Here is a 27,902-nt window from a genome sequence, read left to right on the forward strand (position 1 = left end):
TCAAAGGCCACAAGTATCTATTTGTATTCTTTATTGATTTTTACAGTTCAGAACATGAAGAAAATATTTCAAGAGATATTAAGGAAATGCATCGTCTAAACAATGTGAACACAAGAGCGCTACAGTATAAGGCATTAAAAGAAAATAAAAAAAAGTTTAAGAATCATTGAAAGAACACACTTAATAGAAATAAAGATGCTGAGTGTTTACAGCACTAAACACAGCTCTTTAAGAAAATCAAATGCTAACACTGGTTAAGAGTCCAAAATAAAAATAAAATGCATGCAGCCTAAATACAGAACCATGCTGGATTATGCCAGTATTCTTCAGTGTTTGTTACCTTGAATAAACCTCTTAAAATTCATCTCCGAAAATATCCCAGGGAAATACTCCCCATATATTTCCCCCAAAACCTCCATTAATATGAATTAATATTAATACTCATATCATATTGCACAAGCCCAAAATTTAAATTTATTCGAGTGGAAGGGTTCTTTTCAAAGCATTATGTAGATTGGACAGTCATATCAGATAATCAGTGCCACCGTATAAATTATTCGAAAATTAGATTTGCACCCAACCCCCTCCTGGCATCTTATTATACAAGAGCTTTAATACTGCACACTTGTGACCAGTGATGGGTTATTTCTAAGCATATACTGCTTAAAGTGTGGCCCCAATTTAAAAAGAAGAGAAATTGCACATTTGTTTGAACTTCATAATAAGAAATAAAAGACTACTTTGGCTTTTGAGAGTACAAATTGTTTTTGTACCAAAAATCTTGGTTTAGATTTATGCTGGGAAAAAAATAATAAAATTCAGTAGTACACTGATTAAATTGCACCCCCGAGATCCATGGCAGCTCCGGCCAAGGCATTGAATTTAAACAATACTGATCAAATGATAAAAGGATCGACTTTTTAGGGTTGTTAAAAATAAAAAGTTGAATGCATTAGTCTAGTCTAAAACACAGAATTTAAGTGACTTAATATAATTTATATATATATATTTTCATAAATGTACAAATCGGTATACTAAAGCACAACAAAACCACAATATTTTGTCCTGATTTGGTAATTTCATAATTTAAACTACTTTATTATCTAAGATATAAAACAATTTGACAGCAATTACAACCTTTCATCTAATGGCAATTACTGTGAAAATAAATAGACATATTTGGTCTTTACAGTTTCAGTCTCTCCAGATCTATAATTTGTCTTTTCTTCAATGTGACTTCACTTCAGTACAATACAGCAATTGCCTAATATGGGCACATCTAGGGCAAATAAACATCAAATGTTGATTTTAGCATTTACTTTATCATCAAATGGCACTGCAGTACAGTACAAAGTATGTAATGCTAAACAGTTCAGACTGTGGGTTTGGGCTTAGTTTCTCGTCAGCCGTTGTCAGATCAGACCCCCAGCTGTGCAGGGTCGTGTGGTGCCCTCTGTTGCTAAGAGTGATGCAGTGCAGGTGTGGTTCAAGGGAGAAGGAATGGAAGGAAATATAAAAGGAGAGAGAGAGAGAGAGAGAGAGAGAGAGAGAGAAATTTTACTCATCACAGCCCAGGAGCTCCATTCGCAGAGTAATGCGTTCATGCCACGCCCACGGCAAGATGCGGACAAATCGTGCGTAGAAGGGGGGCTCAAACACGTTCTTTTTGTGCACGTTGTTGTCACTGTTGCCAGGGAAAATCTGCAGGTGAAGCAGAAAATACAAAGATGGGGTGAGACAAGGACATGATAGATGGTTGGAAAAAAAGTGCAATGTATAAGGACACTGTAGTCAGTTAAAGCTATATGGAGCTAAATTAGTGTCAGAATTTGTTGTGGTTTCTTAGTGATCTGGTAGCATCTCTAGTTCTCTTTTCCCATCAAAAATTACTCTTGGCTGTAACTGAAAAATGGTTCCAAACTGGATGCCATTTAAATTTCATTCTGTTTTTCATTCTGTTTGTACTTAAAGTTCTGTTAAAGTGATGTGTGATTTTGCAGATTGTAAAAGTGTATGAATTTTAGGCACAAAAACCTTAGAAACAAAAAACAAACCTTATCCGTTTTTGTCTTGTCATCTTTAAGTATGGTCCAATACTTGCCATCATCACTGTGAGCCACTTTAAATGCCGACACAAACTGCACATTACCAAAGTCTTTGGCTCCTTGTGTGATGATCCCAGTGATGCGCTTTGGTCTGAGTAAGTCCACCTGATCAATAAAACGGAGAAAGATAAAAACAAGATGTTTAAGAGAAAGACAGATAGAAGTGATTTTTGTGTGTCAACATGTCATACTGTTGTAGTTACGTCAATTACGCCAGCAGAAGATTGCCTGGAAACTTTGCTCACCTTGAAAATCTTGCCATAGATAATGTCTTAACACCGCAAGCAGTCCCAAATTTGCAAATCCAAATTTGCACTTAAAGGGATAGTTCACCCAAAAATGAAACTTCTCTCATCATTTAATCACTTTTATGCCATCCTAGATGAGTGATTTTCTTTCTTCAGCTGAACACAAACGAAGAATATCTCAGCTCTGTAAGTCCATACATTGGTGACCTTTCCAGCTCTAAAAAAAATTACAAAAATCACAAAGGCACCATAAATGTTATCCATACAACTCAAGTGGTTTAATATATGTCTTCATAAGTGAAGCAATCACTTTGGGTGATAAACGGATACATTTTTAAGCCTTTTTTCTTTTTACTATAAATCTCCACTTTCAGAATGTGAAAGTGAAAGTAGAGATTTATGGTAAAAGGACTTAAACATTGATCTGTTTATCATCCACACCCATCATCTCGCTTCTGAAGACACAGATTTAACCACTGAAGTTGTATGGATTAATTTTATGCTGCCTTAGTGATTTTTTTTTTTTAGAACTTGAAAGGTCTGGTCATCATTCATTTTCATTGTATAGAAATACAAAGCTGAGATATTCTTCTAAAAATCTTCTGTTTGTGTTCTGCAGAAGAAAGTAGTCATACGCCTCTGGGATGACATGCGAATGATGAGAGAATTTAAACTTTTGGTTAAACTATCCCTTTAAGAGTTTAGGGATGCTATGAAAGATTATTAATTGGCTATTAGCCTCCTTATAAGCATGGGAGAGATTTGTTTTTGTAAATTAGGGAGTTTAATCTTAATGTCTTTCAATGAGCAAATGTGCCAAGAAACTAATGCAATGACCATACATTCATTTCCTATGCAAACATCTGAATGACTTCAGAGGCTAAGCAAAAGGAAGATGATGAAGCTGAATTTGGACACTATGCAGGTAATACAGCTTCAATAAGTTAAATGAATTAGTGGTAGACACAAATACCTAAAAATCTAAGTTTGGGTAAATTAATTAGGTTCAGTTAGGCAATTTTTACACCTGGAATTCAGATGGAACAACATGAGGGTGAGTATGTGATAAACATTTTTTTATCTTTGGGTAAACCAACCTTCGATACCAGGAGTAAATAGGCTCTCAGATCAATTCAGATTAATCTAGACATAATGTTTTTGTTTTAAACTGGACTTATACAGTCTTCTCTTTCCCCAAGTTGTTCATGTCACCTGAAGCCACTCTGAGTGGTTATTGGTGGCAGCGGTCCAGGCGTTGGTTTTGCCCTGCTTGTCCAGACGGGCGTAATGCGGGTGCCAGGTGAAAGTCTCGATGCCCCAGGTGCGGAAAGAACTGGAGGCCGTCAGTTGCCTGTCATCGATCAGCCGTGACTTTATACCCAGCGGCTCGGAGCAACCTGTCGTGTTCAAATACACTGCGAAGTGAGACAATGGAAAGAGAGGAGGGGCAGGACAAGAAGTGGCAAGAGAGATGGATGGGAAGTATGTCAGCACAAGCGGCATAAACCACATCAGTGAGTTTCATGCAGGTGAGCAGCAAGATGCGGTGTGTGATGGGGTGCGTGTGAAGCGCATGCAGGCTAGAGCGATCAACATTTGCAGCGTGCATGCTGCAGTGCCACACAGCCTGAGACAGACAGATTGGAGAGTGAAGTATGCAATGCTGTGAATGAAACAGTGACATGAAAGCTGCACTATATAAAATATAACGTTACACTTTTTAACTTTAGAAGAGCATTCTAAAGGGGCATTCACACCAAACACATTTTTGTGTCTGTCTGTGCTCTTTTTCCATAGTTTTGCTATGAAAACATGCACTAGACATATGTATTTGACCATTGCGCCATGTCTCGCTGTTTTTTCAGTGTCTTGCACAGAGCGGCACATTTATTAAATGCTATGTTAAAAGGAATAATCTGGGTTCAATACAAGTTAAACCTTAATCGAAAGATTTGTGGCATAATGTTGATAACCATAAAAATCTATTTTGATTTGTCCTTGTCCCTTCTTATCTTTAAAAAAAAAAGTTGAAAATCGATTGAGCTGAACTTGTATTGAACCCAGAATATTCCTTTAAGTTAAAAATAACAAACATATCTCAAGACACCTGCGGCCTGTTCTATTCAATGCTCTGCATCTAGCTTTTCTCAGCATAACTGTGTTTGGTCTGAATGGCCCCTTATTGCGAAGCCATGACAGGAACTCTAATTCTGGTCTTTGCTGTCAGTTATGATTAAAGTAAATGCATCAAGAGAAATGCAGCTCAATCCTTCCAAGTCTAGCAAAGAACAGTACATACCACACAAATTAACCAGTGTGATTCATCATGACTATATGCAGCTCAAAATTCTGTAACATGTGCTAAATAAGTCAAATGTCTGATAGGTTTATACTCAAAAGAACATTTGCTGGCTAGAATTCCAGCTTGGAGAGATTTATTTTATCTTTGACTTTGTACCCTCAGCCAAAGAGGCTGTGGTTCTTGAGTAAATGTGATGCTTTTTACTCCCATATTCTTGCCATTTCCTTAAAAGGGATAATTCACCCAAAAATGAAAATTCATTTACTCACCTTCATGCCATCCCAGATGTGTATGACTTTTGTTCTTCTGCTGAACTTTGTTAGAAAAATATCTCAGCTCTGCAGGTCCATACAATGCAAGTGAATGTTAGCCAGAACTTTGCAGGTAATAAAGGCAGCATAAAAGTAATCCAAACGACACCAGTGATTTAATCCATGTCTTCAGAAGATATCTGATAGGTGTTGGTGAGAAACAGATCAATAATTAAGTCCTTTTTTACTATAAATTATCCTCCCTGCCCTGTAGGTGGTGATATGCATGAATAATGCAAATTGCCAAAAACAAAATAAGTGTGTGAAATTGGAGATATAATTAGAATAATAAAGGACAACACCCATCATATCACTTCTGAAGATATGGATTTAACCACTGGAGTCGTATGGATTACTTTTATGTTTCCTTTATGTGATATTTGGACCTTCACCATTCACTTGCATTGTATAGACCTACAGAGCTGAAATATTCTTCTAAAAATCTTAATTTGTGTTCAGCAGAAGAAAGTCCTACACATCTGGGATGGCATGAGGTTGAGTAAATGAGGAGATCATTTTCATTTTTGGGTGAACTATCCCTTTAAAACTACTGCACATTGTTCTTTGTCACTCCAAATCTATGCCTGACTCTCACAAAATTATGACACTATAACCATGAACAGTGACAGAAGAATATTTTGTTGGGTCTTTACCATTGAGTTCACAGCCCACCAGCTCCATTCTCAGCGTACAACCTATACGACAAACAATAGGAATGATTCGAATGTACTGAGCTATGATTGGAGGGTCGAACAAATTGGTTTTTGTCCCATCGTTGTCCATGTTGCCAACAAAGACCTGGAGAACAGAAATGTTGCCTTCATTTTGAAGCTAATCAAACCATATATACTAATTCATAAAAAACTAATACAAAAGTAATGAATTTAAAAGACAAAAAACTTTAATTTAACCTGCTATTAAAATGTGTTGCCAACAGTAAATTCTTACCATATCTTTGTTCTGGCCCTCTGGTCTGTACATGGTGTAGGTTCGCCCATCTAAGCTGGATGCCACCTTGAAAGATTTGATGAACTCCGCCGTGCCCATGCGACTGGCGCCCTGGGTGATGATGCCAGTGAAACGCATCTTCCTTTGCATGTTGATCTACACACATGAACATCACAAACACATACACACAAACAAGTGAATAGCTAATTTAAACACATTTCTTGCTTTAAAATAGTGCGTCTGAGATTAATTCCTGTAATTTAAACTAATTTATCTTAACCGGTTAACATCTCCTTTTGTGTTCCATGGAAGTACAATGATGGCAATTTTAATTTTGGTGTGAACTGTCCACAAAGAATTGAAAAATGTTAAAATACTTAGATTTCCCCAAAAAGGTGTTAACAATTTGACTCTTGTAGCACTTTCAATGCATTGATCGGTTAATTTGTGGCAGAACTATCTGTTTACCTGACCAATAGCAGAGTGAGTGTTTGGGAAAACTGTTTGAAAACAATGAAAATATTTTTGCAATTCCATTTGGTGATGCTTGTAGAAATTACACACACTTTTTAGTAAACTGAGGAGTGAAGTAGTAAACTGAAAAACTCTTAACGCACCATACTTGTCTTATTATAAAAAAATTAAAAAAGACTGTTTTTTTTTTTCTTCAGGTTTTTGAAAGAAACAGACCCACCTCGATCCAGGGGTTCTTGTCATGTGTCGCAGATGTCCAGGCATTAACGAGTCCCTTGTGATTCAGTCGGGCCAGCTCGGGACCCCATCGCTGCAGCCCCAGAATGCCGTAGTACACAGAAGAGGCAGAGATCTGAGACTCGGCGATACCTCCTCCTTCCATCCCCAGAAGAGAGATGCAGCCTGGGGGCCAGAGCCAGACATTAACACATATTCACCCGCTCAAGAGACAAATAGGCTTACTGTGCGAAAGACAGATGAATAAACAGTGTGATGACCACATTCACAGGGGAGGGTCACAGGCAATGCTGAATGAATTCACCTAGAGCAATTTAAACGTGAAGTGTGTACATTTCCTAATATGCAAAGACAACCAAGTAAGCCAATGGTAGGTTGATTTGAGTAAACACTGTGGCTCTGTGAAGTTTTCAAATTCAAAAGGAATATAACTCAGTAAGTTTAACTATTCCAACCAGCTTTATCAATGGCGTTAGTTAGCGGCAGGACTATCTTTTTTCTAACCATTGGAAGAGTATTCAATAAATATAACAAAAAAACAAAATAAAAACATTTTTCTTGTTCCATTTGGGGACGCTAAAGGGACAGAAACTACATGCATCACCATTTTTTAGGCCAATTGTTTCAAACATTAACTGAATTTGTGAGTGACCTACAGCATTCCACTTACGCAGTTGGCAATGCTTTCCGCCATAGGGTGAGGGGCATTTACAGGTGAAATCTCCATCAAGATCTCGACAGATGCCTCCATTCTGACAGGGCTGGCCAGCACAGTCGTTCACATCTGCAGAGATCAGGTCATAAAATGTATGTAAAGCTCATCCACAAAAACTGACCCATTAAAGACTATTTCAACTCAGTATTTACTTCTCAATAGTTATTTTTGTGACCTCTATGTGACACTCACTGGCAACATGCACAGGCACGTTTACAAACCATGTTAAAAAAAGAAAAAGGATAATTTTAACAAATATTACCTACAATGAAACTCCAAACAAATAATTTTATTGTCCATGCAAACATATAATAATGTGTTTATAAAAGTCATAACATTCTGAGAAGTTAAAAACAGTTTGCAATTCTGATTTGTTTTTCAAATAGGGTATTTAAATTTTATTATAAATTCTGCAACAGCATCAACTCAGTATTCAGTTTGAGCTATATGTTTGTCACGTGTCAAATTCCAACTAAATGTTTAGGTTTTAAGTGCTGTATCAAGAGCTACAAGAGCCTTTTCTTGTATTTTTATGATTTTGCATGTGTGGTATTTGTTAACAAGCACTGTATATACACTCTTGGAAAATTTGTGTGATGTTCTAAGAAATTCAACTTAAGCCGGAGCCACACTAGCGGACTCAAAACAAGTCTATTTTGGCCCAAGGTGTCACACTTGCCAACTATTTTGCTAAAATTCCGCTCTCTTCAGTCAGAGGTATGACACACATGCCAATTAAGAAAGGTGGAGTGGTGACAAACATACCGACTCACCCCAACTATCTCGTTCCCTCTCTGATTTCCGGCCACATGGAGCGCACCGTAATAACAACAGGAGTACCACGTGAGCATTTCAACAAATGTAAAAGTGATTTAGGATGCGATTCATGGAGTAACTTTATCTTGTGAAAGTGTGTGATCATGTATTTATCCCATCAAGGCATGCCATAGAACGTGTATGTCCATATGCAGCTTTCCGTGAGTGAAGAAATTACATTTAATAAAAACAGACTTTTGTGTATCTGCTTTCTGATTTCCATAGTCATTTTCGTGTGGAAATCATTATGGATTACAATCAGCATTTGTGATATGCGACCGTTGCACATTAATCTATCGATTGATGAAACATTAAGATCAGATTGACATCTTGTTAGTTCTTGAGTAAAAGAAGCTCATTAGTCACTTGAAGAAAACACAAGAGCCTGCCTTATTTTTTCTGTCATGTTGGATCCTTTTTTCCCCATTGCTGTAACAATTAACTCAGCAGGGAGTCCCGACTGTCAAGTGATTAGCGACCTCCTACTGGCAGACGCTAATCCACACTTCGTCTCTCACCAACAGGCTGGTGATAACATAAATTATGCTCAGACCTGAAAATCACTGGAAAACATTGGCTAGTTTAGACTGATTATTCAGTTAAAAATGTGTCATTCAGTTCACAAGGTGTATAGGCACAATATTGGGGGCAAGGAAATCTTGTCAAACGATTCTGATGTTAAGCTGTTTTGCAACATCTGTTGTGGCTACCTGGTATTGATAATGCACATATATGACACAGTATAATCCCAGTTGGAACGGTTGCACGGCTGGAACATTACAGTCGTTCATTAAGAGGTTAGACACCAGACCTGCTGAAGTTCCTAATCCACTTAAGACCAAGAGGGCCATGTCAAACCACAGACATGCTGAAAACACAGACCTGTCTGACTTATTAAAAAGTCAATGTGATGACTTGGAGCTTGGCTGTATAGAAGTGTTTGTGTGACTGAAAGGGAGTAGAACTAAAATTGTAAACACATTCCACTGCACTATATGCAGTACATATTTAAAGAGATTAAAATATGCGATTTGAAAACAAATCTATTAAAACAGGAAAGGATTTTGTCTTAAAAATGGCACCAGTTAGGCTACAGAAATATACTGTGCAACAGAACATTCCATTAAAATTGAAGGATATCAGAGGGATTATCTGGTGTGTACAGATGGAGTGTGATTGGGTGTGACTGGTCACTGCAGTCCAGTGCCAGCGCAATACTTCCACATGCTGAAACACTTCCAAACCTCCAGGAGGGTCAGGGAGTTTTAAGAGTGATCACAGTCAGCATGTGTTGGAGTGGCATGACGGATTTCTTATGACCTACATTGTGATATAACTGAAACTTAGCTGCATTTATAATCTATCTATCATCTATCTATAAAATATAAATGTGTGAGTTTAAATGTTAGTAAATGCTAATGACATTGTTATCAATTCTACAATGTTTTTGCAGCAAACAAGCGAATGAGCAACTTTTTAGAAGGTTTTTAACATTCTTTTTTTGTCTAGAACAAATAAGGTATATTATTATTAGCTCACTGGCAATTAATGTCCCTTAATATTTGGCCATATCAGGTGGAAAAGCAATAGAGGGGTTTAATGCTGTTTATGACCAAAGACTGGGTTAAACACTCGACCAAATGCTAGCAATAGAATTTGAGCGAGGCCTCATAATTCAGGTTCCATCCACATGCCAGCCATTTAGATTCCGAATAAACCTTAAATGTGACCTGTTATTCTAAGTGATATTGTGAAGTAGTGCATCACTGCAGCCCACTCTCAGAGAAGCAATTCAACAAAATTGTGTATTGTATTACTCTGTGAACATCGATAGCTTGCTACAAAATGTGAAATGCAATCTTATACCACTCGCAACATCATCCTGATCAATAAACAGCAAGATCAGCAGGTCTCCACATCCACATGTGATAGTGAAAGTGGGGCATCCAGGAGAAAAAAGCACATTGGAAAGGAACAGAGGAGAGCTTTTGTGACTTGCCCGAGTATTCTTCCTTAGTAATGTTGTCTTGTAATTACCCATCACACACTTACACACAAACACATAGAAACAGTCACCCTACAGTAGATTTCCCATAGAAAGCAGAACCCATCTGATTTTCGAGAAAGATCCACCTGTGCCTGAGGTACGGCCATATGAGTTTACAGAGAGTATCTCATAAAGAATCATATTTCATTATTTTAATTTATGTACACCAATATAATGCATCGTAAAAACAGCAATATTTACCTACACATTTTTCCTAAAATCACTTTCTATGAAAAATGGCACACTGAGACTAACATTTTTGATTGATGGCACAAATGAATTGTTGAATCATATGTTCGTTGAACTTCAACAATATATTTTTTTTATTGAAGTTTACATCAGAAACGCTATTAAAACTTCGGTCTTAATACTCTCATATTCGTCAGCAGTGTTGGATGTAATCTGATTACAAAGTAAATAATTACTTTCATTGAATTACCTTTGTAGTCAAAAGGGTAATGCATTACATTTTAAATTATTGTAATCAAGATTACAGTTACTGACATTCAAAAGGTACTTTTAAGTACATCACTTGGGAAAGACATATTTCTAAAATATTATTTATGTAGAAACCATTTAAAACATGTTTCTGTGACAGTTGATGGGACAACTACAGTGAACGACGAAATAGAGAGATTATGAAGTGGAAGAGAGTGGAAAAACAAAAAAGTTTCTGTGAAAATTGTTTTAGGAAGTCATTTGAAAGCAAAGTAATTTCTAATGTGATTATGCTTTCCATTAAGTAATCATTAAAGTAACCACATTACAATTTTTAAGAAGAGTAATTAGTCATTTTTAGTGGATTACTATTTTTGTGTAATTTACCCAACACTGTTTACCAGTTGCAAGACAAAAAAGGCTCACAAAGATAGTCCGAAGGTAAAATTGTGCATAGTTACAGTAGCAAAATAAATAGGCTTGTCAACTTTTAAAAGGGAAGAGAAAACATTGTTGATGTCAGAGCTTGTGCATCCAATCAAACTCAGCAGTAATTTGGCACAAACTCATTTGTCACTGGTAATATGGCTAATGCTAATACAAATTTGGCCCAGTGTTTGTTCCATGTCTTACAGTAGAATGGAAAATCTAATTTCTGCTGCTGTTTACGCATTTACAAAATTATTTGTGTCATAATTTTGAATATTGTAGGGACTATGCAGTTCATGGTGATTGGAATACATTTCAGTGCTTGATTTAAGGACATTTTTGTTTACTTTTGCACAATAAACCATTCTGGTGCCATGTTGGGTCACCAAGATAGAAGAACCACTGCTCTAAACAGCCATTAAGATCTCATGAGCATAACGCCGAGAGAGATTAGTGAGGAAAAATGTATAATAAAGACACTAATTAAGAAAAAGCTAGCAATTAGAAAAGAAAGGTGAACAAGGGCAAACTGCGATAGAAATGATGTGAGAAAAAAAGTAATATACACCAAGGTGGCAGAAGGGCACATCCAATTTTCCTACCAAGCTTCAGATGCAGAAACCAAGCTTTCCATGAATGCTCGACTAACTCTGACTTTCTCACAAACACACATCTAACAAAAAGAGACTTCACAGTAAAACCCTACAGAAGGTTTCTGCCCATTTCGATCAGTGCAGTTAACGTGACCAGTACTTTACTGCTTAAAAGCTTTTGACACTGATTTAACAGCCTCTTGCAGAGCTTTCAGACCAATTTCATGCTGTCAGAGAAACATTTTTGCCAGCTGAGAGCCAAGAATGTGTGTGGACATTTACTTTGCCTCCTCCACTTCCATTTTACCCCAGCAACAGGGCCAGTGTGTGACAGCGTGGGTGTGCTACGCTAAAGTCATATTTTAATTTGTGCTGTTACTATGTTTGGCACTAAACTATGCAGTGTGTGTGTGTGTGTGTGTGTGCATTCACTCGTTGTATTCAATCTTAGCACGATTTAGATGTCTCCCTGTGGAATTAAGACGCTTCCAAACAGTCAATTCCAGGAAATCTCTGTTCTAATCAAGACACATTCCAACTTAATGCCCACAAGCTTAAATCAAAAACGTATATCAATCATAAAAAACTGGCACTGAAGCCATAATGTCCACCATAATCTGAGAAAGTGAGGGAGTCTATGTGGTTAGCCAAGATGTCTTAAATGTATAGCGCAGAAAAGCAATATTCTTTGGTAGGCTTATCTTTTACATTTCACACTGATTACTATACAAACACAGAAAGTTTCAAGTTTACTTTGTCAAATCTGCTAAATTCAGCATGACACAAATAAATTTTTTTAAATAATGAATAAAATACTCAATTTACATTATTAAAAAGGTACACTTCAGAACTCTGGGCTCTCTAACAACATCTGTTTGCATGTTATATGCGAAGGAATATTGTTTTTTTTCAGTTTTTTTTTTACATCAGGCACCCATGATCTTAAGCGTTGGGTGTAATCTGATTATAAAGATATTAGTTACTGTAATTTAATTACTTTAAGTCCAAAATGTAGTGTAATGCATTACATTTAAAATTCTTGTAATCAGACCACATTACAGAATTGTAATTACTTGGTTAGAAATAGGTAAGTACATTACACATTTCAAAAATAATATTGTTTGTGTAATACATTTAAAATATGAATTCACATGTTCCTATGTGTCTTTTGTGTTTCTTTGACAGCTAAAGGGTGTGCTACAATTTGTTAAAAAAAAAAAAAAATTCTGTAAAAATGTTTTGGAAAGTGTCACATATCCCCTGTTGACTTTGTGCTTTTATATTGAAATTCTTGTTTAGTGTTAGTTTTGTAGTCCGTGTAGTTTTATTCCTTGATTGATTCTCCCTGATTGTTTCTCCTTCCCTGATTGTTTCCCCAGGTGTTCCTTGTTTTCCCTTGTGTATTTAAGCCCTTGTTTTCCCTGTTTCCTTTGTCAGTTTTTGCATGTTCTGTGCCTGGTTTCCTGTGTTTTGTTATATTCTGGGTATATTTTTTTCACCTTTTGTTTACATTAAAGCTGCACTTAGATCCTCAAAAACAAACAATTAGTAATGTGATTAATTTTCAATAAAGGTAATAAGTAAAGGAATCCCATTACAATGTTACAGAAATAATTCGTTATTTCTAGTGGATTACTTTTTAAGTAACTAATCTAATAGTGTTGATCACCATATCAGAGCACATCTGACTAGCAACACCAAGAGTCTCTGATTGTAAAAAGAAAGTAATAAAAATATATTGTCCGAGCAAGAAAGTGGCACATTATCTGCAGCAGGACCTTCTTTTTTTGTTAACAGACATGATGTAACCTATGAATTTGTTTATCTACTGAAATTATATTTTGTTCATTTCTAACATAATATTAAATCATAATTCTTCCATAGTGTCACGTTCGCCTGTTCTTGATCTTACTGTGAATGATTCATCAATGTATGTTATTAAAAAGAAAACAAACGTTTGTCTTCATAATCTTTAATCAAAATGTAATAACTTGCCATTCCTTTTGAAATAAGTTTCCTTTATGGCTGACTTCACCAAGCTCAATTATTTTCACTCAGAAATATGTCAATACAGATTTATTTATTTTTTTACTCTAAAATAACATTAATTGCACCAGCTGTGCATTTCCATAACAGAGTAACGTCATTTGTTGAGAATGTGCAAGTATCGTTGCCATAGTTCACTTGATGGGACTGTGTTAGGGGCTGCATAGCCATGACTTAACAGTTTGTTTGCAGTGGTGTTTTGTGCTGAGGGTCTTTTTGCCCCTCAGTCAACAGCAGATGACATTAAAGACTGAAGCAGTTCTCTGCTGTGTTAACAATTGCATCTGTTAACATAGCAGAGAATTGGCCATCTGTCCTCATTACATCTGGAGAGCTTCTGGGATTGATGTATACCATGGTACTTAATCAGTCACACATTTAATAATGAAATAATTATTCACACATTTCTGTAGAGCACAGCTGTATGTTATCTGTTATCCTTGTGTGCAAAAGAACCAATTCTGCAATAAAGTTTTTGACCTTCCCAAGTTTATAAAAGACAAAATAAATAAAAAATCTGCAACAAACACATTTAGGATCTGTTCTAAATCCTAGGGAGCTGCCAAAGCCTGAATGATATTATAGAAATCATTGAAAATTAAGACAAAAAGTCTGAAAAAAAGAAAAGACTGCTTTTATATATTTTTATGCACTTTAGTGTTGAGGTGATAGCTTAGCCACATGCTAATCAAATAAATATAAATATAAAATATATATATATATAAAAAATACAAGTAAAATATAAGGCTTAATGGAAAATCTCATTGAAATGAATTGCGAGTTGAGTCTCTATTCCATTTCAGCTAGGATGCTGCAAAAGAAGCTCCTTATGTAGGCAGTACAGAAGACTGCAAGGCAGCTCAATAGGTTTTGGAACAGAGCCTTTAACTGGAAACAGTTTGGATGATAGTGACTCACTGTTCTGGCAGTGGATACCATCGTAACCTATTGAACACTTGCAAACATATTCACTGAAGACGTCTCCTCGACGCGAGTTGGCGATGATCTCACAGACACCATCATTTTGACAGGGGTTAGGCTCGCAGGGCCCTGAGAACAAAGGTCACATGAGAAAAGATTAGCGTTTGACATCAGCCACAGCTGTAATAGACACAAGTACCTTTGCACATTTGGCTTTACAACCACGTGTTTTCCAACATAAACTATAAATAACTGATAAGATATTTACCAATCGCTGTCTCATTGCAGGTTTGTCCAGTGAAGCCGTCAGAACAAATGCAGATAAAGGCATCCTTCCCTGCTCCCGTCACACAAGTTCCTCCATTCAGACACACATTCACTTCACAGAAGTCAGCTGAGAAGAGAAAGAGAAGAGAAAAATTGATATTATATCAATTATTCACTTCATTTTCCACAAAATACAATGGTTTAGTTAGTCAAAGTCCCTTTTAAGCAAGGAAATTCACTTGGCGAACATCTTGGTAATGTCCCCGGGAAGCTATTTTCTATGTAGTTAATGAAGGAAGAACAAAATTTGTCATGAATACAGTGCATTTCGATTTTAATTCAGCAATCAAAGCTGAACGGGTATCATAAATGTAGTTTCTTTAGATCAAGTCATGATTCAAGATCAAAATACGATTAGCTATTTTAACAGAAAGGTGGGACTTCTGTTTCTGCAGCCGCCATATTGAGCCTTATGATTTGTACCATTCGTTTCTATGAGCACCCGGACTCCTCCTTATATCTCTGATTGAGTTTAGCGTAATTTTCTGTATTTTCTGATCGGACGTTTCTATGGTTACAAAACCCAAGCAAGTACACAACTGAGAATGTTTTGTTTGCTTCAAAAAAGGAAGTAGACAAGACACTGGGTTCACAATGTGGTTATCTTTTTATTAGGGCTGGATGTGAAGAATACCATCCAAAATGCTGACGGGCTGCAGCATTATGAAAAACTAGATGCTCTGTTCAGGACAGCAGCCCTGTGGTCTATAGTCAAATGGTTTCTAAGGGTCAGGAATGTTATGTACTTGGGAGAACCAAATACTGAGGAAAAAGTATGAAAATAGATGTTAGAGGAAATGTATATGCAAATGTAGGGCACAAATGTAAAAAAAATAAAAATATGAATTGAAAGCCCCAAAAGTCCTGTGTTTATGTATTTTCTATTGAAATAGCCTTAGTTCATGTCAAAACCATGGACCTCTATTTGCTAATGCTAGTCTGATGTAGGTGGGTTTAGGGGGAGGGACATTCTAAATTTAGAGAGCATCTGATTGGATAAAATGAGTAAACGCAAGATTACTTTAAAATATTGAAAATACTTAATTACTAAACCGCACCTCTAGAATTTTTTCAGTACATATTGAAGCGTAAGGCCAAGAAAATCCATCCTCTCACTATCTTTTGAGCTGTTGCTATCTTAAAAGTAAATTTTAGGCCCACATATTGTCCTTGAATTTGCAGTTAAAATCCACAATAGTAGCTGGCTTTCCACAACTCTGTGGAACTGACATCTCCGTGAGATACTTCCTATGTATCGTTGTGTCCTCATTTCTTATCCAATCGCATGACTTTATCTTTGGAATTAAATGTATCCTCCTCTGAATACTATACCTGAAGGCTAAAAGCACAATCCCCCTAATTCTGTCTAAAAGACACCAACTGTTCCCCTTTGGAAATGCTTCTTTATTGCCTAATATCTTTGATAGAATATGCCAGGAACAAACTGTTTAGCACCTCAAACAACACATTCTTGACTGATAAGCACATGAAACACCAGAGGAACAGAAACTGTCTCTTTCTTGTCACTGAAAGCCTGAAGAATTCAGAGTCAACAAAAGTGGTTCTTGTTGAATGGTTATGACAAGACTGGCATGGGGAAGGGGAGCATCGAAAGTAATTCATAGCGGATTAATAACACAATTTATAGTTGTGTCTTGATTCTCTTCTGCATTCGTTTCCATAGAAATGGAAACTGTGAAAAGAAATTGCTCCTGTCCATCTGAATGGCAAGGTGCTGACATGGGCAGATGTCTTTAAGGACAGAAGCGCAAATAATCCAAATATATTATTTAAGAGAGTGACAACCGCATTCTATAACTGTACTGACACCTAGAAATTTTCAGGAATCACAACCGCATTTTTGGCAAACCTGTGCTGTGTGAACGGAAAAGGTATTGACAGCTAGTTGTCTGTCACGTCATATAATGTGAAATCCACGCTGCACTGCACATTCACGTGTCTTGTGTTAATCACAAGGGGTTCCGTTAACTCACAGAGACGGGGGCCCTGGGTAGCTCAGTGAGCAATGACGCTGGCTATCACACTTGCAGTCACAAGTTCAAATCCATGATGTGCTGAGTGACTCCAGCCAGGCCTCCTAAACAAACAAATTGACGCAGTTGCTAGGGAGGGTAGAGTCACATGGGTTACCCGCCTCATAGTTGAGATATAGTGATTCTAGCTCTCAATGGGGTGCGTGGTAAGTTGTGTGCAGCGATTGCCTCTGTCGGTTACGTATGATATGATGAATGAACTCACGCCTCATTTGGACAACACGGCGTCAATTGTGATAAGACATGCTGGTGTTATGGACGTCGCCATCTTTAATATTAACTTAAGTCATTGTCACTATGGATACAGCTGTTAGAATCTGGTTGTGACTTCTGTTATATGTTCATACAGACAGTATTCAAGCCGCTACTATAAGATGTTGTATGAACAGGACATTTCAAGACTTACACCTGTAAGTCAATGTGGTTGTCAATCCCAAACACTGACTGTGTGAACGTAGCCTACAGTTGTACAGAGTGGTTATCAGAGTTACCGTAGCCTTTCTGTTGGCACCATCCAGTCTGGATATTCTTCGTTAGACTCTCATCAACAAGTTGTTTCCATTCGCAGAACTGCCCCAAACTGGATGTTTTTTTTGGGCACCATTCTGAGTAAACTCTAGAGACTGTTGTGCATGAAAACCCAGGAGATCAGCAGTTACAGAAATACTCAAACCAGCCCATCTTGCACCAACAATCATGACACAGTTGAAATTACTGAGATCATATTTTTCCCCATTCTGATGGTTGATGTGAACATTATCTGAAGCTCCTGACCCATATCTGCACGATTTTATGCACTGCATTGCAGACACGCGATTGGTGCTCATACATATGTACAGAAGGTTCAAAAGTCTACAATAAAAAAAATCTGTAATTAAAATTAAAAATTTATCTAATTTAAACCTGGAAATAAACAAACGTTTAGGATTTTAAAATATTTAAAACAAAGAAATATTATGATGTAAAAATTAATAAGTACTATTTTTATGTCACTAATCAAATATGATATTATATCAATTATTCACTTCATTTTCCACAAAATACAATGGTTTAGTTAGTCAAAGTCCCTTTTAAGCAAGGAAATTCACTTGGCGAACATCTTGGTAACGTCCCCGGGAAGCTATTTTCTATGTAGTTAATGAAGGAAGAACAAAATTTGTCATGAATACAGTGCATTTCGATTTTAATTCAGCAATCAAAGCTGAACGGGTATCATAAATGTAGTTTCTTTAGATCAAGTCATGATTCAAGATCAAAATACGATTAGCTATTTTAACAGAAAGGCGGGACTTCTGTTTCTGCAGCCACCATATTGAGCCTTATGATTTGTACCATTCGTTTCTATGAGCACCCGGACTCCTCCTTATATCTCTGATTGAGTTTAGCGTAATTTTCTGTATTTTCTGATGGGACGTTTCTATGGTTACAAAACCCAAGCAAGTACACAACTGAGAATGTTTTGTTTGCTTCAAAAAAGGAAGTAGACAAGACACTGGGTTCACAATGTGGTTATCTTTTTATTAGGGCTGGATGTGAAGAATACCATCCAAAATGCTGACGGGGCTGCAGCATTATGAAAAACTAGATGCTCTGTTCAGGACAGCAGCCCTGTGGTCTATAGTCAAATGGTTTCTAAGGGTCAGGAATGTTATGTACTTGGGAGAACCAAATACTGAGGAAAAAGTATGAAAATAGATGTTAGAGGAAATGTATATGCAAATGTAGGGCACAAATGTAAAAAAAATAAAAATATGAATTGAAAGCCCCAAAAGTCCTGTGTTTATGTATTTTCTATTGAAATAGCCTTAGTTCTTAGCCTTAGAATTTAAATTTAAACCAGGAAATAAACAAACGTTTATGATTTTAAAATATCTAAAACAAAGAAATATTATGATGTAAAAATGAATAAGTACTATTTTTATGTCACTAATCAAATAAGCAGATTTGTGGCATTGACCATGTTAACTGCTTTTGTACTGATTTTCTTATATCATGTATCTGGATCACAGACTATTGAGTCTATGCTAGCTCAAGTGCATACTGTCATTAAAGCAAATTCGGGACATACTAAATACTTGCACAATCCTGTAAAGGGCGATGGAAGAGTGCAGCGTGCGTCTGTGAGGGGAGAGCTGTGAGGGCATGCACTCTGGGATGCGCTAGAAAATGAAACCACGCATGTCTCTTTTAAAATTGCACATGTAACTAATTTTTAGATTTATCTATTCAAAAATATTGAATACTAATCCCAAAATGTAACAGTTTAAATAGATTATTGTCGAAAACTAATGATTCTCGATTCAAATATCCGTTGACATGTTACTGACGTATAAAATGGGCTATTGGTGCAATAACAGACAGAAATTTAAAAGCCAATGCAAAATATTTTTTTTGTTTTGTATTATGGTATTTTGAAAGCTCCAGTAACCATTTATTTTATTTTCATGGAAAAGACCAACCAGTACATTCTTCAAAATGTCTCTTTTTGTGTTTCACAGAAGTTTGGGTTTGGAACATCATGAGGATGAGGAGTTAGTGATGACAGAATTTAAATTTTTGGGTTAACTATATCGTTAATGTTTTGGAACCAAATGTTAGGAAACATTCAAAAACAAACATTCCTTATGCTAATTAAAAATACTGTTTACGAAAAGTTCAGAGGAAACTAAATGAACACAAAAATAGCAGAACAGAGCAAAACCATCAAACCACACGCTCTCTCATTTCATTTATCTGGTTTTCAATTACTTAAAAACATGACATGAACTGCAAACCTATGTGTATGACATTTATATCACAACTAATAACAGTTGGAAGTAGGGAAGGGATTTTAGAAATGAGTTAGCACAAGGAGTCATTCAGCAATAATCTGCCAACAAAAAACCCTAGACAATCGTATTAGGAACAGGTGCAAAATGAAAACAACAGACTGCGTGACAACCAAAACATTGCACATGTGCATGCAAACGGAACAACACACCTACACACTGAATTCCTGTATGATTCTTGGACAAAAAGTATTCACAATAAAGGGCAGTGACAGGAAATATAACTGTACTGAATATGTAGTGCTTTGAACTGCTTTTCTTAACCCCACTGTCTTTCTCACACAGGCTAGTTTGGTGTTAAAGGGGGCATATCATTACACTATTTTCCCCGGAGGTCCAATTATAATGTTAGTGCAGTTTATGTGCCGTAATGTGCTATAAAAACAGTAATTATTCAGTTTGAAAGACAATTTTCCAGAGTTACTCTAAACCTTGGAACTAAAAAAAAATGTGTTCAAGTAACAAGCCATTTTTTTTCGGCTTAGTTTCAATAAATGGTCATTTTGCTCTAGGGAGGAAGTTTTGAGTTCTGAAAGTGACAGTATAATTTAAAAGTCCAATAAACTTTTATTTAAAAAGATCAAGGAAATATACACTCACTGAGCACTTTATTAGGAACACATGTTTGCTACATATTCATGCGATTATCTAATCAGCCGATAGTGTGGCAGATCATGCAGATATAGGTCAGGAGCTTCAGTTAATGTTCACATCAACCATTAGACTGGGGAAAAAATGTGATCTTGGTGATTTCAACCGTGTCACAATTGTTGGTGCCAGACGAGCTGGTTTGATGATTTCGGTAACTGCTGATCTCCTTGGATTTTCATGCACGACAGTCTCAATAGTTTACCCAGAATGGTGCCAAAAACCAAAAACATCCAGTGAGTGGCAGTTCTGCAGACGGAAATGCCTTGTTGAATATAGAGGTCAACAGAGAAAGGCCAGACTGGTTTGAGTAGACAGAAAGGCTACGGTAACTCTGATAGATATACGGAGATAACCACTCTGTACAAATGTAGTGAGCAGAATAGCATCTCAGAATGCACAACACATCGAACCTTGAGGCGAATGGGCTACAACAGCAGAAGACCACATCTTGCACTTTATAAGGACCATAGTGTTCCTAATAAAGTGGTCAAGTGTGTGTATTTCATAATGATATCAAAGTCTTCATACTAATGAGCTGGTGACTTTTGGTCTTGCAGAACTGACCCTAAATGTTATGCATCACATACAGATAATGTAAAGGAACCTTTTTAGTTGTTAAAATAGCATATGTGTTGATTTGTGGTCCAGCCTTTATGTAGAAGTAGAAGCTTTGAAACTTTCTTTATGAGTTTTTAACTGACTTCATGCCATACATTAAATATGTCCTGGATTTTATATTCACATTCACCATTAATGGCTTGAATATGTATGTGTGTGTGTGTTACCATCCAAACTGGAGTTTAGTTTGTTTTCTCAGCTATATGCGGTCATTCACACATCACTTAAGATCCTGACATGCTTTAGCCCCGGAGACCTCAATGTTCCAAACCGCATGTTCCAAACGTCACTTTATCCAACGTAGAAACTGCCAAAACAACTCAAACACACTGATGCATACAGTGTTGAGCCTTATGCCTGAGTCCATTGTTACCTCTGTAATAACCAAGCAAATAACCCTCAACAAAATGATAAATGCATAGAAGAGACTAACTTTAAATGGACCAATAAACTGGTGTTAAAAGCACAGTTTAGGAAGACAAGAAAGCTAGACGGGCATGCATCATCAGGTGTGATTTCTGTAATCTATGAGCATTTCACCAGAACACAGCCATCTGTTCTTAAAAATAATCCACAAAGTCTAAAAATATACTGTGACGTACAGAGAAAAAGGTCATTCTCTAAGGCAATGCAAATAGGCTTATATTAATCTTACTTGGAATTGTCCAACATAAAGGCATAATATTTGTATACATTTTATACTCAACACAGATACAGAATCCAAATAAATCATGTATGCACAGCAGTGGATTCTTCCAAAAGCTAAAGACAAAAGTTTGTTGAGAAGTGTTGGAACAGGGTGATTCATGATTTAAAAATTCAAGACAGCAGATTGGAAACTGGAGCACGAGGCAAAGATGGATCCAAATTATATGAGAAATGCAATGGCTATGAATGAAACATTAATTAGGGCTTATTGAAAATTAATCACAGGACAAGCAGCCCTCATTGGGCTGGTATTAGAAGTGAAATCATCAGAACAAATGAGCCTGTTCCTGCAGGGAAATACCCCTTTGCCAGATGGCATGGGCCACGCGACAGATTTTGAACGGCTCGCAAGCACATTCTTGCAAAATAGAGGGAGCGAAAGCCTGTGTGGTCGCTATAATTAGCGTTTGATCTATCAGCTGACAAGTGGCCTGGGTTCGTGTTGTTTTGTATTGATAGAAATCCTGATTTGCTGATTCCAAGCGGTTTTACCATTTTGCTAATTCAGGTGAGATTTTGATGGATGAGTATTGATTTTAGATCAGCTTGAGAAAGCAGCTTCCATCAAAAGCTGTTTACCATCTTAATCCTAGAAGTACGACAAACAATTCTCCATTTTTAAAAGGGACATTTAACATTCTGTTATCATTTACTCCATCATATCATTATCAATGAAAACTTGTACGATTTTCTTTTTCTGTCATGCTCCAAAAGAACAAAAATACATACAAGTATCATGAAATTAGTTAATACAACTCATGTGCTATACTATTACAAGTAGAGGTCGACCAATTGTGGATTTTGCAGGTATGATAACAAAGTGGTGGTGGAAGCCAATAGTTTTTAAAATCGATTTATAGAATATTAAAAAATATTTAATCTTTCCTTACTATGGCGGACAAGAAATAGAGGCTACAAGAGTCTGAAATTAATAAAATCCCTGATTTAACCAAAATCCCAATAAAAACCAGAAAAAGAAAATTTGGTGCATAATGTGGAAATTTTAGCAATAAACAAGCCCTAAATACACACGGGACGCTTATTTTGAATTGACAGAGACTTGGCTCTGTTCCATTACTCTATATTTAAGTATTTAAGAAGGATTTTGTGTATACAGTATTTATATATATATATATATATATATATATATATATTTCACCAAATTAGATTTATTATTATTATTATTATTATTGAGAAGACATGAAGTTGGATGCACAATGTATGTGGTGATGGGGCACTGGATTATCTAATAAAAATAATAAAATATACATTGAAGTGAAGATAAAAAAATATTAATATTGTCAATGATGGAAGATTTAGATACAGCAAATCACCATTGTTAATCACAAACTATATAAAAAAAACTATATGTAAAGTTTTTTTGCTGATAACCTATAGTTCCATTAAAAAAATAACGGTACCAATTAATCGATAAAACCAATATATCAGTCGAACTCTAATTACAAGTCTTTTCGAGGAACAGACCAAAATCCAATTAATTATTCACTGATAATCTTCCCCATAGCACTCAAATCTCATTTATGTGATTTGAATAAGTGTCTATTCAAATCTTGTGCATTGTTTAAGAGATCCATAAGAACCAATGTTTGGCATTGTTTACATCAAACCTGGTGTGACATGTTTTGCTGTACCAAGTTTGAATATAAATTAACGTAAATAAGATATGCGAGCTAAGATGGAAAAGATTTTCAGTGAATAATAACATAAATGTCTTTTCCTCCCAAAAAAGAATGGTATGTCTTCAAAAGACTTGCAATATTGGTATATTGGACATATGAAATACTTGTATGGTGCTTTCTGTCTTTTTGGAGCAAGACCATTCAATTTCACTCTATGGAAAAGATCAGCATGAACATTCTTCTAAACTTCTTTTGTTTTCCACTGAAGACACAAAATAACAGGTTTGTAATAACAGGGTGCGTAAATGACGATGACAGGTTTTAATTGTTTTTTGTGGCTGAACTACCCTTTTTACTTCTAAACATCACAGAGTGGCAATTTCATCACTTGAAGTGAAAAAAGCAAGATCAAGATGGGGGCAAGAACACCAAACTCAATGAAAAGTCCATGGAAAGACACTCTCCAGAACATAACCACAAACCAATCATAGCTGTAATGAAACTAGCTGTGATCAAATGTACTACTTGGGAAGGGCAGAGTTTGCACAAACCTGTCCTACTGCACTAGTCATTAGTGGCAGGAAGTGCCCTGGCCTCATCAGGCTACACTGCATAGCCACATTCATGGGAAGTGACTCAGGGTTTTGGTCACTTAAACCACACCTACGAACTGTAGCCAAATCACGGCCTGAGGCACAACGGCAGATGGAGACATGTATTCTTAAACAGAGAACAACGAGCACAGGACTAAAATGAGTAATAGGACCAATTTGTTAGTTCATGTAAATCAGGACAATGTCAAACAAGAACTTACAGTATAAAACAAGGATTTGTCTTTTTTGTGCATCTTTTGCACAATTAAGATTAAAAATTAAAACTAAAAAACATGCAGACCATTTTAGTTGGAATGAGGTTGGAAGAGAAGTGCTCAAATGTATTAAAGCTCCTACACATTTAACTACGATGCATACTGCAGATGTCTGTCCAAGCCTTTAGGTCCCTGGTAATGGGATGGAAATCAGGACATGATGTTTTGTATGCAATAATATAAGGATAGAAGGACAGAGCAAAGAGCCCAGGGTGTTAAGCGCAAGTATGGACACACATAATAGAATTGGAACATTCTTGGATCCAAGAGACAATTAGATGTCCACAGGGAAGTCTTTTCAGGACCTCATGGGCTGTTTACAGGTGGAAAAGATATATAAATACAAACCCACTTTGTGTATGTACACACACACACACAGTGTATATATATAGACATACATATACAATACTTGTACTTATTTATAGGCTTAAATATCACATCGTTCATTCATTCATTTCAAAATATGAGTTATGACATTTAAAGCTAGTTTAATCCATACTTTAATATCAAGCGGAGGAGATACGTTGAGATATATCTACTTAATGTCATTAACAACAAAATAACTCTGACAATGAACTTTTAACCACATAATTTGCGTTGTTTACATTTTGTAGTTTACCACACAGCCACTATAGCGCTCAACGCACAGACTAACAGAAAAAAAAAATCACTTACCTCTTGCAGTTAATATTGCAACAACAAGAAAACAAGTCGCAAAAAGTGGAAAACTAAAATACAAGCTTGGGAAAGTTCTCATGGTGCCAAATTGTAGTTATTCTGTTCACTTCTCGATTCGTTCAGTGCGAATCCGTTCGCCGTTATGACTACAGTCAAGATTACAGGCGCGAGAGGGACAATAAATGCGCTCCCACGTGCAACTCTTTAAAATATCGCCCCGCCCACGGCCCCGCCCTTGGGGAGTGATTAGGGAGCGAATAACGGTACGTACAGTAAACAAAACAGCTCGGGTTTACAGAACGAGGATACATTTGGTGGATTCTGGCATTTGGAATGCTTAAAGATCTTAAAGTGGGCTTTTTTTATGTGAATGTATATTATGATCGTAAAGTGCTTGGTTTACTGAATTTAGAACTGTTTATTTAAGGACGTTCCAACTTGGGTGGGACATGTATTCTATAAACAGCCATTCTATTAAATCATGCAATGTAAGATTGGAGGTTTTGTTTTATAAAAGTGGTGGAGCGCAAAAATGGCCTTCTGGAATGAAAAGAAGAAAAAAAACAGCATAAACCTGTTTAAGCTGGTTTGGTGATCTTAGTTGGTTTACAGTAAGATGGTGCTCATCTGGTTTTACCTTGGAGCACCAATGTGACCAGACTGGGAGACCAGCAAACCATATTAGACAGGATTTCATCAGGGTAGATTGTATTGTTGTCATGTAAACAATACATATATAATGTTGTATTCATGCTTAATCAGTAATTGGATATTGTAAGGTCAAGGTAGTGGGTGTGTTGCTGTGGCAAAGATGCCTTTATGCATGCAAGTTTGATGTAAAGTGTGGGTGTCTGTCTATTGGTGATCACTGGTGTTCTGTGCTCAAAATAACATGGCTATATTGTGCTTTTGTATCCCTGTTATGTACTGCTACAGGCTGCAAAGTTAAAAATAAATCATAAGAAAGAATCTAAAACAGAGAGAGAAAAAGAGATGCTACTTTTTCAGTTAACCCCAAACTTTAAAGGGCGTCGCAAAGTCAAAACTTTTTAGGAGGAGAGCAATTGTTCATGCATCACTAGACTTTTTTTTGTGTGCATTATGAAAAATAGCTTGTTAATGTCTCTCTTGACTCTGTTGCTGGGGCCCTAAGAGCTTATGTCTAAATGCTTCTCCACAGACACTTTAGCCAGCCCCACTTGATTTGATTGAATGTAAAGTGAGGTTGATTTTCCTCCAGTGGAGCCACTAATCTCTGATAACATAATGGATCTTGGCCACGGGGAAATTACAGAGCTGGATTTAAACCTCAGGCATTTAAGATCTTGGTGGTCTTTCAAAATATCAATCTTATTTAGTGTCACTAACTGAGTTTCATTTATGGCATTTACAAGAAATAATCCAATTAATTCTACCATGATCAAATCTGATGTGCATTATGGAGTGCATTTACTTCGAAGAGCCCATGGAATTTGCTGTACACTTGTTATATATGTAGTCATTGGGATGTTCTTGGACTGTTTTTGGACTGATCCACTGCTGTGTCACATTTGCATCTCTCTCTAATTCTCTGAGTTTCTGTGAGAAAATGCAATTCTGACGAAAGCACTTGTAATACATGAAGATTGTAAACAACTTGTCATGGTGTCTGTTTTCAGTTGTATCCTGCCATCTTGTGGTTATGAGCTATTAACTGTACACTGTACATGATATTGACGTTGAAAGTTATATAAAATCAATCAACCTGTATTAGAATGAGGGCCAGTTGAATATGTTCGTACTACCATCTAGTGGCAATGTAACCATATAACATCCTCATTAGGATTTTTGATTAGGCAGTCAGTTGCTTACCAATAACTAGGACCCATTATATGCTAAGGACCCAGTAGTTATGCTGCAATTCTGTTGTACCTCATGTGCCATTGCTCTTGATACTGTGGATAATCCCAGTTCATCAAAGATGTTCTTTGCTAATGTTGTTAATTGGTATCATGTGCGCATGCATCAAATAAACCACACACATATCTACATACCTTGAAACTACTCCACTCAATCTGTACATATAAACATCAACGTGTGAAGAATAAATAAGGTTCATTTTTCTACAAAGAGTGGTCTGTGAGTGGTGCATTGATATATCTCCTCTTCAATCGGACATAAATAATTAGTTCTAACCGGACATTCTCTGGTGGTTGCAAACTGATAGTAATCAGCACCTAAGTGCCTTTATAGTATAGCTCAAACGCTACACTCTTTCACATGGTCCTTCGAGCCGGATGCTGCAACTTCTAGAGCTGTAATAATGTCCACAGTAAGAGAGGATATTTGTGATGCAACAGTTCGCCCACGTCGTAGAGTACACCCCCCCAAGTTACCTTGTTGATTATGAGGTTGATCATGTGCCAGTGCAAAGCACTTTACAAATACCACTAGACCACTCCGACGAGGAAGAACCACTAATTGGGTCCACAGGAGGCGCATCACCTGATAATTACCCGCCTATGGAAGGAATCTTTACCCTTCTCCAAAAGCACTACATATGTGTCTGAAAGATCTTGAGGAGGAGAACAAGCAGTTAAGATGTAACATCAAACTACTCTCTGAAATGCATCCTTCATTGCCATCTCATACAATTCAATCACCAAGACGACTTATAAGTAACACTGAGGATGAAACCTCTACCTCATTGAGTTCATTGTCATACAGTAAAGGAGTAACGTCTACAAGAGATCAAGGAGATCCACGTTATGACCAAATTAAGTCAGTGAGACATGGTGAGGACAAGTTACAAACAAAAAGTCAGCAGAACAGAATTGATGAGATCATTAAAGAGCTACAGAGTATGAAAGTATATCCTAAGCCTGCTAGATCAAGATCACCATCACCAGACCTATCATCGG

General features: G+C 36.6%; 1 protein-coding gene across 2 annotated transcripts; it reads right to left on the minus strand.

Annotated features, from left to right (window-relative positions):
- Positions 1-25,163, minus strand: LOC127638489 (lactadherin-like). 2 transcript variants are annotated; one of them, XM_052120040.1, is made up of 10 exons: positions 25,000-25,163; positions 14,899-15,024; positions 14,628-14,759; positions 7,296-7,409; positions 6,609-6,790; positions 5,915-6,070; positions 5,620-5,764; positions 3,566-3,768; positions 2,055-2,210; positions 1-1,701 (listed from the first exon to the last, which is right to left on the minus strand). In XM_052120040.1, exons 1-10 carry the CDS (start codon positions 25,079-25,081, stop codon positions 1,558-1,560), a joined length of 1,440 nt encoding a protein of 479 aa, XP_051976000.1. In that variant the 5' UTR covers positions 25,082-25,163; the 3' UTR covers positions 1-1,557. The 2 variants fall into 2 exon arrangements, with proteins under 2 accessions (XP_051976000.1, XP_051976001.1); XM_052120041.1 differs by having other exon boundaries at positions 2-1,701; positions 3,566-3,750.
- Between the last annotated feature and the right edge of the window lie 2,739 nt (positions 25,164-27,902).

The sequence above is a fragment of the Xyrauchen texanus genome, chromosome 46, assembly GCF_025860055.1.
Source record: "Xyrauchen texanus isolate HMW12.3.18 chromosome 46, RBS_HiC_50CHRs, whole genome shotgun sequence".
Taxonomy (NCBI): domain Eukaryota; kingdom Metazoa; phylum Chordata; class Actinopteri; order Cypriniformes; family Catostomidae; genus Xyrauchen; species Xyrauchen texanus.